We start from the raw sequence: 11,103 nt of genomic DNA on the forward strand, positions 1-11,103 counted from the left end.
TTTTTTTTTTTTTTTTTTTGTGAGTTAGAATTATGCTCTACATCCTTCTCCGGCTCTGTCCAGAACCCTCTGTTGAAAAGATGTCTTTAAAGTGTTAAAAAGCAAAGACGTCACTTTGAGGACTAAGGTGCATCTGATCCAAGCCATGATATTTTCAGTTGCCTCATATGCATGTGAAAGCTGGACAATGAAAAACTGAAGAAGAATTGATGCATTTGAATTACGGCGTTGACAAAGACTGTTGAATATACCATGGACTGCCGGAAGAATGAACAAATCTGTCTTGGAAGAAGTACAGCCAGAATGTTCCTTAGAAGCAAGGATGGTGAGACTTTGTCTCATGTACTTTGGACATGTTATCAGGAGGGACCAGTTCCTGAAGAAGGACATCATGCTTGGTAAAGTAGACAGTCAGTGAAAAAGAGGAAGACCCTCAATGAGATGAATTGACACGGTGGCTGCAACAATGGGCTTAAACATAGCAACAACTGTAAGGATGACGCAGGACTGGGCATGTTTCGTTCTGTTGTACGTAGGGTCGCTATCAGTGGGAACCAACTCGACAGCACCTAACAGCAACAACCTAGAGACCGATTCCCCCCTTCCCTTCCCCACCCCTGGTAGCCAACAATGAACACTGGCCTCTGTGTATGTACCTATTTTTATCTCTTAAATGTGAGATCATACAATAAAAAAAAGAAAGAAAGAAAGAAAGAAATCAAAAGACGCATTGCCTTGGGCAAATCTGCTGCAAAAGACCTCTTTAAAGTGTTAAAAAGCAAAGATATCATCTTGAAGACTAAGGTGCACCTGACCCAAGCCATGGTGTTTTCAATAGCCTCATATGCATGCAAAAGCTGCATGAGTAAGGAAGACCGAAGAAGAACTGATACCTTTGAATTGTGATATTGGCAAAGAATATCGAATATACCGTGGACTGCCAGAAGAATGAATAAATCTCTCTTGGAAGAAGTACAACCAGAATGCTCCTTAGAAGCAAGGACGGCAATACTACGTCTCACATACTTTAGACGTGATATCAGGAGGGATCAATCCCTGAAGAAGGACCTCATGCTTTGTAAAGTAGAGGGTCAGCAAAAAAAGAGGAAGACCCTCAGTGAGATGGACTGACACAGTGGCTGCAACAATGGGCTCAAGCACAGCAATGATTGTGAGGTTGGCACAGGACAGGGCAGTGTTTTGTTCTGTTGTACAGAAGGTCGGTGTCAGTCGGAACTGACTCAATGACACCAGCAACAACAACATAAAGACAGCGAGGGCGTCACAAAAGGACTCTTGCCATTACCACCTATGATGTACTCTGCCCGGTATTTCCTACCGTTGAAAAAGAATGCTGGTTGCAACCCACCGCCACAGTGGTTCTCAACCCGTGCTGCACAGTGGGATCACTGGGGAGCTTTAGAAGATACCGAAGCCCAGGCCGTTGAGGGATGGGGCTCGGGCACTGGGCTTCTCAAAGTTTCCCAGGTGATTCTAATGTGCAGCCAGGGCTGCAGCCTGCAGTGTGACCACATGGCGCTCAAACGCAGTTCCTTAAACACTGATCTGCACCAGAATCACCGCAGGAATTCACCAAAAACGGAGAGAGCCAGCCTTAGCAGGTGTGGGGTGGTTTCTGGGACTCTGCAACCGTAACAACCTTGCCAGGGACGCTGAACATAATTTTGAGGGTCTGCAAGGACTCCCCTTGCTCCACGATCCTGTGGCTTTGGGGTTTTAGGATGAAGGAGGAGCTGCCTTTCTACTTATTTCTTAAGTTTGAAGAGATTTCAGGAGTCCCTGCGTGATGCAAATGGTTAACATGCTCAGCTGTTAACCAAAAGGCTGGAAGTTTGAGTCCACCCAAAGATACTTTAGAAGAAAGTCCTGGTCATTTACTTCTGAAAAATCAACCCAATGGAGCACAGTTCTGCTCCGACACACATGGGCTCGCCATGGGTTGGAATCAACTTGATGGCAACCGGTGGTAGTAAGAGACTTCATCTAAATTCAGCAAGAGGGCTTAGCCTGAGGGAGGCCTGGGAAGGTCCCCGGTTTGGGGCGATTTTTCCCGGGGTTGAGGAGGAGGAACTGCCACACAGTCAAGGGACTCTCTTCCCGGGAAACCCAATTCACCCTTCAGAGGGGAGGTGTTCTTGGATCCAGGAAATCTATTCTGAAGGGAGCCGTGAAGGTATTCGCTATGGTAGTAGGCTAGATCCTCGAGGGGGTCTTCACACCTGTTACTCCAGATTTCCTGCCTGTGCTCCCCCTGTACCTTCTTAAGCAGCTCCCAAAAACCCACCACTGTTGAGTTGATTCCAACTCATAGTGACCTAATAGGACAAGAGTAAAACTGCCCCGTAGGGTTTCCAAGGCTGTATGTAAATCTTTATGGAAGCAGACTGCCACATCTTTCTCCTGTGGAGCGACTGGTGGGTTCGAACCGCCAAACTTCTGGTTAGCAGCCAAGCGCTTTAACCACGGCGCCACCAGGACTCCCTCAAGCAGCCCACCTCCTGCAATTCTCTCCTCCGTCCACCACACATCCATCTTTCACCAAAAAAAACCCAAAACCCAAACCAAATGCCATGGAGTTGATCCCGACTCATGGCAACCCCACGTGTGTCAGAGTACCACTGTGCTCCATAGGGTTTTCTATGGCTGATTTGGGGGAAGTAGATCACAGGGCCTTTCTTGTGATGCACCTCTGGGTGGATCTGAACCTCCAACCTTTCAGTTAGCAGCTGAGAGCTTTAATGGTTTGTGCTAGCTGGGGACTGCCATCTTCAACCACGGCCCCATTTATCTGATGCTCTTACAGTAAAACTCCCAAAGAGTTGTCTTCACTCTCTGTCTCTTCTTCCTCTCCTCCTTGACCCAATGACAAGGCTTTGGATCCCACCTTTCCACTGAAGCAGCTCTGGGCAGGGTCACCAGTTATCTCCAAACCGCCAAACCCTTAGGTCTACTCTACCGTCACGTGACCCAGCCTTCCGTAGGACAAACATGGCTGTCAACCCTTACTTCTGGCTCCAGGTCTGCCCCTCTCCAGGCTTTTCCCCTACTTCACAGGCTGCTCCTTCTCAGTCTCTTCTGCTAGTTCCTCACACCTCCATCAACTCTCAAAGCTGAAAGACCAAGGCTTAGTCCAGGACCTCTTCCCCTTTCTATCTCCACTCATTTCAGTGGTGATTCATCCAATCGATTGCTTAAACACTGTCTATAGCCAGAGGATCCCAAAGCGTGGATGTCCAACTTGGCTATCTCCTTTGAATTCCAGACTCGTATAAACAACTGCCCAGTGCACATTTCCACTCCGATGCTTAATACCAAAAACCCCAACTAGTTGCCATCGAGCTGATTCCGACTCATGGCAACCCCATGTGGGTCAGAATAGAACTGTGCTCCACAGGGTTTTCAATGGCTGATTTTTTTGGAAGCAGATCACCAGGACTTTCTTCTGAGGTGCCTCTGGCTGGGTTCAAAGTGCCAACCTTTCAGTTAGCAGCACAGCGTTTAACCATTTGCTTCACCCAGGGACTCCTGGCATTGCACACAGAACGTCTGAGACTGAACTCATCTTCTCTCATCACAGCTGACCTGGGCAAAAACCCAGAGCCGGACTAGAACAGTGGCTTCCAAACCTCCCCATCTCTTTTTCACATATCTCCAAACCAATCCATCTGCAGCTATTATTGGTTTTACCTTCAAAATATATCTAGGCCCTCGCCACCTCCACTGCTTCCACCCAGGTCTGAGCCACTGCCATCTCCCTCCTTCCCCTATGCTCCCTCTAGTCAATGCAGCAAGCAGCCAGAGAGACTGTGTTCATATATTCAGACCATGTCAGTCCTCCACTCAAAACCTCCAATGGCTCCCATCTCACTCTCTAGGCCTTACATGACCAGCAATCCTCCTTACCACCCTCTGACCTCCCACTCCTATGAACTCCTTTCCATTCCACTTGCTGCTCCAGCCACAGTGGCCATCTGACTGTTCCTCAAACAAGCTCTTGCCTCAGGGCCTTTGTCCTTGCTGGTCCCCATGCTTGGTATGCTCTTCCTCCTCAGAACTTTGGGGTTTGTTCCCTTGCCTCTTTCAAGTCTTTCTTCAAATGTCACCTCCTCAGTGAGGCCTTCCCTGACTATCCTATATAAGATTACAACCCCTCTCCAGCACACTCTATTCCCCTTCTCTATAGCATTGTATTTATTTATCTTAATTACTGTTGGTCTCCCCCACCGGAATATAAAACCCATTGAGAGCAAGGATTTTTTTTTTTTTAATCAGTTTTGTTCATTGACTGGGTCAGGGAGTCAAGTCTAACTTGAGAGGTATTTAGCTCAGGGAAAGAGATATCTGCCCAACAGATGCGATTCGCCCCAATCTTTGTTCATATGGAGAGATGCGTATCCCAGTCAAAGGGATATTTACACAATTGGTGGGGCTGGGAAGGAGGAGATCTTTCTTAACCCAGGGTGGGAACATCACTCTCAATCTGAAGAGTAATTATTTGGGTAAAAGACTGCCACAGTTACGGTCTAGCCTGTGGTGGTGATCTGCCAGTCTGCGGGGTATTTATACAAATGGGAGGTTTGCCTTACCGTGGAATATATGGAGCCGGGGTGTGTGAGGGGTGAGAGAGGACGAGTCTGGTCTAGGGAGTTATTTATCCTGGTGAGAGGTTTTTCCTGTTTTGGAGTATTCATTTTTATGGGGAGGCCTGCCCCTCTCATTCTGAGAAGTATTTACTAGGATGGAGATACTTTCCTCCTTCCAGTCGGGAAAGAGAGATGTATCCCGGCCTATCCAGTATCCACCCAGGTACGAAGTTCTGCACCAATACAAGGGGAACATTTACCAGCTAGTATCGTGGGGAAGGGGGACTCTTCGTTGCACGGTACACTGCAGCCGTCCCCCAAAACAAACACGGCACGCGCGAACGCTGCCCGGGCAGTATTGACCTGGGTTCCTACCTTGCAGGAAAGAGGCCGAGCCATCCGGCCGGGACAGCAAATTCTGTTCGCAGGCAAAGTGCCGGAGGCTACAGCCGGGGCCCCGTGGGCCAGCTTCGGCCCCAGTCTCAGCGCGGATCGGGGTGTCTATCTGCATCTCCCCCGCCATTGCTTGGGCGCCCACGTGGGACCCGCCACTATAGCTTCCGCCCAGCAACGCGCGCCTGCGTACAGGCTGTCTATCCAGTACGCACGCGCCCATCTCGGGCGGCAAGGTTCGGCGCCCGCACGTGGCTCAGCGTTTACCAACATTCTGGCCCCGCCCACCCCGCCTCTCAAGGAAATTCATTGTACAGTGGAGGGGAGGGGGCGGGGCTTGGCAGGGGCCTGTTCTTCCCGAGGCCCAGGGGCCCTAAAACCCTGAGGCTATGATTAGGGTGCCCTTTTCTTTGCCTGTTACGGAAACAACGGCAATAAGTCTGTCGGAGACTTTTTTGGGAAGGTATACTGTTTTGTCCACTCGTCTCTGCTTCCTAGCGACGCCGGAACCGGAAGAGGTTGGCAGGGTAGTGCAGGCACCTGAGTCAGGCGCATGAAATTGCACCCCCTGGCCTGGCCAAGGAGATAGGAGGACCGCCGAGCAGCTGTTAGCGAAAATGGCGGTGGCGGTAGCGGCTGTGAGAGTCTGGGGGCCAAGTCGAGGCTTGGGCAGGGCCGGCCTCTTGCTTCTGCGGCGACTTGGGGCTCGGGGACTGGCCAGCTCTGTGAGTACCTGGGGCCCCCGAGGAGTTTTCTCTAAGTGGGAATAGGAATGTAGACGCTCTCTTAAGAATGTGAGGTCCCTGCAGGGAGTGAGGAAAGCACAGTTGCAGAAGGGACAAGGGCTAGGAGAGCCACTTGGAGAGGACACTCAAGGGAAGAACTTCCACTTCCTTGGGCGCAGAAAAGCGAGGCAACTCCTTCGTGGGTCCTGAGGGAGGGGAGCTTGTCATTAGTTGTCCCCCACCTCCAGGGCGTCCGCTTGGAGGGATGGGGGGAAGGCGAGGCATTCCCCCTCAAAGATTGGAGAATGAAACTGCCTTAGTAAGGAAATATCTTTCTTCTGGGCAAAGAACTTCTTTCATAGAAGAGGAAGGAGAGATCAGATCCCCCTGTCATGGGCTTTTATAAACCAAAACAAACCCGTTGCCTTCGAGTTGATTCTAACTCATAGCGACCCTGTAGGACAGAACAGAACTGTCCCGTGGGATTTCCAAGGGAGTCATCTTTGCAGAAGCCGACTGCCACATCTTTCTCCTGCGGAGCAGCTGATGGATAGGTTTGAACCGCTGACGACCTCTGGGTGGCAGCCGAGCGCTTTAACCACTGCGCTACCAGGGCTTCTTTGGGCTTTTATAAAACCAGAAAAACCAAACCATTGCCGTCGAGTCTGTTCCAACTCACAGCGACCCTTCTTTGCTGTATTTGCCACAATTTTCATATGCAAATGAATCGCGTGAAAAAGTTTTAATTCTTTTCTCCTCTGATCGAATGTCAGGACAGGGATCTTGTCTGTTCTGGTCACTGCACAGAGGGGATGCTCAGTAAATATTTGTTGAGTTAGTGAGGGGGTTGGGGAAGAGGGATCTAGACCGGGAACTTTGCCCACATTTTTTACAAACACGGGAGAAATGCTTTATTCTTTGTCAAAAGGGTCAGAATTCTTTGGGGGTAGGTGCTAAGGGCAAGCTCATGTTGCAGAAATCTCCTAGTTCAGAGAAGAGAGGCAGTGGGTGGGCTTCAGAAGAGCTTTGAACTAAAATTTCGAAGATAAGAGAGTAGTGGTTAAGAGGACAGGTTCTGGAACCAGACCGCATGGGTTCATAGCCCTGCTCTGCCACTTTCCAGCTGTGTGGCCTTGGGTCAGGTACTGCACCTCTCTGGACCTCAGTTTCTCCCCTGTAAAATGGGAGTGCTAACAGTGACCACTTCATCGGGCTGCTCTGAAGATTAAATATGTAAAGTGCTAAAAATTGGGCCTGGCATATGATAAAGGTGGTAGGAATCTTGGCTGCTGTTGAAAGTAAGGATGGAGGGAAGGGACAGAAACCGACGTAGGAGATGGAGGGAACAAAGGAGGTGACCTTGGGAGAGTCTGGACTGGCAAGGGCCCTGGGGAGAAATCTATCTAGATCTTGTGGGGTTGGGTCTGACCCTCTGATCCCCTATCTGTAATGAAAGGAAGAGGGAATCTGTAGGAAGAAGCCCTGGTTGGGGGCGGGGGGGAAGCGGGAGGAAGGGAAGACGATTGGTCAGGGGAGAGGCTTGGGTACTTGGGAAGGGAGTCACCTGAAGCAGGTAAAAGTGGAAAGGTTGCTGTTGCAGGATCTGAAGTGGGGCAGTCTCTTGCCTTGGGTTGTTGTCTTCTGCTGATTTTAAACAATCATTTCCTCCACAGCTGATGGCATTCCCAGTAGCCCATTGGCTGGGCCAGGGAGGTGGAGATGGGTCAGATTGGGGCAAGAGTAGGGAAAGGTCACTTGTGGCTGATTAAATCTTTCCCTCCTGACTCAGTCTCTGTACTTCTCTTGCCTCGCACGCGCGCATGTGCGTGAGTCCTTTTTATTTATTTTTATTTTTTTAGAGTCCTCGCCCCTCCTCTTCTCTATTTTTAGTTTCCCTACTGGTTCTTTCTAAGATTAAAGAGTTTTTTTTTTTTTTTTTTTTTTTTTAGTGGTATAAAGGGACAGTAGCTTTTAGTTAAAAAGGATTTTGACCAGGGTTGTCCAATAGAACTTCTTGTGATAATGGAAATGTTCTATATCTGCATTATCCACTTGTGACTACTGAGCACTTGAAATGTGGCTAGTACAACTGAGGAACTGGAGTTTTAATTTTATTTAATTTTAATGAGTTTAAATTTAAATAGCCTCAAGTGGCTAGCGGCGGCCAGCGTATTGAACAGTGCAGTCTCAGCTGATTAAGGTGGAGCCAAGGTGATAGCGCCTTGGGGAAAGGTTGGGAGACTGAAATGTAAAGGACAGTTTGGGTTATAGGTGCTGGTGGGGTTTGGCGGAGGCAGGGGGGTGCCTTATTTCTTCCTTACCAGCCTGCCCTTCTCCCCACCTCTGTTAAATGCTGTGTTGCCTTGGGGGTGTTTTTTACCGGATTCCCACCTGCCTTCCTGTTGATAGCAGCTGTTTCAGTGCTCAGGGAGAAGGAGGAAGGAAACTCACTTGTCCAGGAGTCAGGGGTCAGTTTCTCAGCCACCACCCCAGACCCCTGCTCAGGCCCAGGAAGCAAGTGGGACCTCGGCCATACCACTTCACCTCTCTGAGCTCAGCAAGTGGAGTGACTAGAGTCCCTGTCCTGTTGGAAGTCAGGGAGCGCCTAGAGCTTGGTGTGTGCTCATCATCTGTAACGTTGCGAGTATTTCTATGACCACCTGTTCAGGGGCAGCCTGTCCGGGGGCTCCCGTGCCCGGTGCGGTATCTAAGCGCTGGTGCCCCGTGTGTATAGTGGGGTGAGTGGAGCTGGTCAACGCCGATCTCCTAACCATATGGGTCCATCGCCCTCTTGGCGGATCTCTTAAGGAACCCGGCCCTTTTTTTCACATCATGAACTACTTTATGATTTACAGTGCCAGTTCCCACCATTATTGTATTTAATGCAGCCACACTTCAGGGATGGTTTGTTGTTGTTGGTTGCCATTGAGTCAGCTCTCACTCATGGTAACAACGTGTACAGCAGAACGAAACATTTCCCGTCCTGCACCAGCTTTGCAGCTGTTGGTACGCTGAAGTCCACTGCTGTGGCCACTGTGTATTTTGAGTGCCTTCCACCCTAGGGGGTCACCCTCCAGCACTTTATTGGACAGTATTCTGTTACAATCTGTAGGGTTTTCATTGGCTAATTTTTGGAAGTAGATTACCAGGTCTTTTCTTCCTTGTCTGTCTTATTCTGGAAGCTCTGCTGAAACCTGTACACCATGGGTGACCCTGCTGGTATTTGAAATACCACGGCATAGCGGCATCAGAGCAACACATAAGCCACCACAGCATGGGCGGCGAGTGTGCTGGTAGGACCCTCTGATTAAAAGGTGAGAAGCCTGAGCTCAGAGAGTTATGAACGAGGAGCTCTGGACTCCAAAGCCCAATTTCTTGTCATGGAACCAGGCTGCCAGGAGGAGAAGGGATAGGGCTCAGGTTCAAGTCTTGCAATATCCTGCTTACTTCAATATCCGTCCTAGCAAATAGCGTGTCCACGCCACTCTGCCTGGGGCTTTGGGGCTGGTTGGAAGGGAAGAGCTGACCGTAGTCCCCAGGGTGCCCTCCCTCACCGTGCTTCGGCCCCACTTGCCATCTCCCTCCCATGAATGTGCTCCCTTCCCCCGGAGGTCTTTATAGGTTCCCCTGCGCCCAACCCTGCTGACCTTGTCATCCTTCAGATGCCAGCTTATATGCCACTTCCTCAGAGAAGCTGTCCTGACCCCAGACACCAGGTCTCTACTTGTAAAATGGGGTTAATAGTAGTGCCTCCCTCAGAGAGTTGTGGTAAGGATGAAAGAAAATGGTGCTGTGGAGCAGTAAGGGCTCAAGAGATGGGAGCTGCTGTTTTTCCCCCAGAGACAGGAACTCTCACCTGGTGGATGAGGTGTGATGGCGACTGAGTCAGGGAAAGGTGAAATGCCCTCCCTCCGGACTTTCGTCCTTCGTGCTGCTGAAGCCCCTGAGTCCCAGAGGCCAGAGAAAGCCTGCTTACTCTCCGCATCCCTCCAACTGCCGGGAAGGGGGCTGCTGACTTTCCTGAGCTCGAAGCAAAGCGAGGGCTCTGCTCTTTGCATTTCTTTTGAGCAGAGTGCCTCAGACCCCACCCAGGTTTGGGTGGCTTAGCTTTTCTAGATACAGAGGCCTTAGAGTTAACTGGCGTCATCCAAGCCTGCCATGGTCTGGACCCCACCATGCCCCCAGCCTTCCAGGCAGTGACTAGGCTGCCTGGGTTCGTATGCTGATGTCACCACTCGTGATTTGTGTGGCCTTGGACGAGTCACTTGACCCCTCAGCTACCGTCTCCATGTGACCGCGGTGACAGTCGTGCCCGCCTCCCTGGGTGCTGTATGGATTTGGTGAGCACACGGTATAAAGCACTTTGAGTGATGCCAGGGCACGTGGGTAGCGGTTGTTACTGACATGCTCCAGGCACGCCAGTCTTCAGGTTCCCAGGCATCGTGCTCTCTTCTCTTGCCTCTGAGCCTTTGTTCCCTGGGACTTCTTTTGTTGGCTCACCTCTGCTGTCCAGCAGGCCCCAGGTTAGTTCGCCCTTAGGGAAGCTGTTCCTCATTTTCCACCTGATGCTAGCTGGCACTTGTTGAAAGGTTCCTCCTAGAGCCTCACCTCCAGCTGTGAGGGTGGTGCTTTTGTTATCTCCATGAGGGAGACTGTCTCCTGCCCAAGGTCACATCTCTGGAAATGAACAGAGCTAGGATTCGAACACAGGCAGCTTAGCTCTAAGTCCCTCGTCCTGCCCTAGCCCTGTAGTTAACCGCTGCACTATCCTGCCTCCTCTAAGATTGCCCCTCTTCATTGTAAAGCCTCTGTGTGTTCAGTATTTGTCATCTGTCCCTCCCCAGAGTCATGTGTGGGAATCTTCAGCCCTCAGCTCCGGACCTGACATGGAGCATGTTGTAACAGAAATATCACAAGTGGGTGGCTTTAAAGAACAGAAGTCTATTTTCTCACAGTTTTGGAGGCTAGAAGTCCAAATTCAGGGTGTGGCTCTATGGGGAGCTTCTTTCCTTGTAGTAGCCTTGCGAGTTCCTTGTCATTCCTTGGTGTCTGTCTCCTCCCTGTGTGTGTCTTTGTGTGTATTCTGCTCTTTTATAACTCAGAAGTGATTAGGTTTAGGATCTACTGTACAGTGGTATGAACTCAAGGTCATAGAACGCTGGCTCTAGGGGAAGGCTTGCTTTCTCTGTCAGCTCTGGAGGAAGGTTCTTGTCTGCAATGTAGTGAATTACTCAATATGGCCCTTTTAGCCGTAGTCTGTGACTCACACACAATGATTGGGTGGGACTGTGCAAATAAGGTGTATGGAACCCTAATGAGGGGATTCGTCAGTTTTGCCATCCCACTAGGCTTAAAATGAGCCATCCCAGAGGTGGACGGTG

At 50.2% G+C, this 11,103-nt stretch overlaps 2 protein-coding genes across 2 annotated transcripts in view; one reads left to right on the forward strand and one right to left on the reverse strand.

Annotated features, from left to right (window-relative positions):
• Nucleotides 1-5,129, reverse strand: part of EXOSC5 (exosome component 5) — a 15,118-nt gene extending 9,989 nt beyond the window's left edge. The window contains exon 1 of the mRNA XM_004388743.2: nucleotides 4,980-5,129. Within this exon, the coding sequence (XP_004388800.1) occupies nucleotides 4,980-5,127 (148 nt within the window). The 5' untranslated portion in view covers nucleotides 5,128-5,129. The remainder of the gene's footprint in view (nucleotides 1-4,979) is intronic.
• Nucleotides 5,130-5,594: 465 nt separating this feature from the next.
• Nucleotides 5,595-11,103, forward strand: part of BCKDHA (branched chain keto acid dehydrogenase E1 subunit alpha) — a 26,506-nt gene continuing 20,997 nt past the window's right edge. Inside the window, exon 1 of the mRNA XM_004388742.2 lies at nucleotides 5,595-5,722. Within this exon, the coding sequence (XP_004388799.1) occupies nucleotides 5,615-5,722 (108 nt within the window). The 5' untranslated portion in view covers nucleotides 5,595-5,614. The remainder of the gene's footprint in view (nucleotides 5,723-11,103) is intronic.

Source organism: Trichechus manatus, unplaced genomic scaffold (genome assembly GCF_000243295.1).
Source record: "Trichechus manatus latirostris isolate Lorelei unplaced genomic scaffold, TriManLat1.0 scaffold00216, whole genome shotgun sequence".
Taxonomy (NCBI): Eukaryota; Metazoa; Chordata; class Mammalia; order Sirenia; family Trichechidae; genus Trichechus; species Trichechus manatus.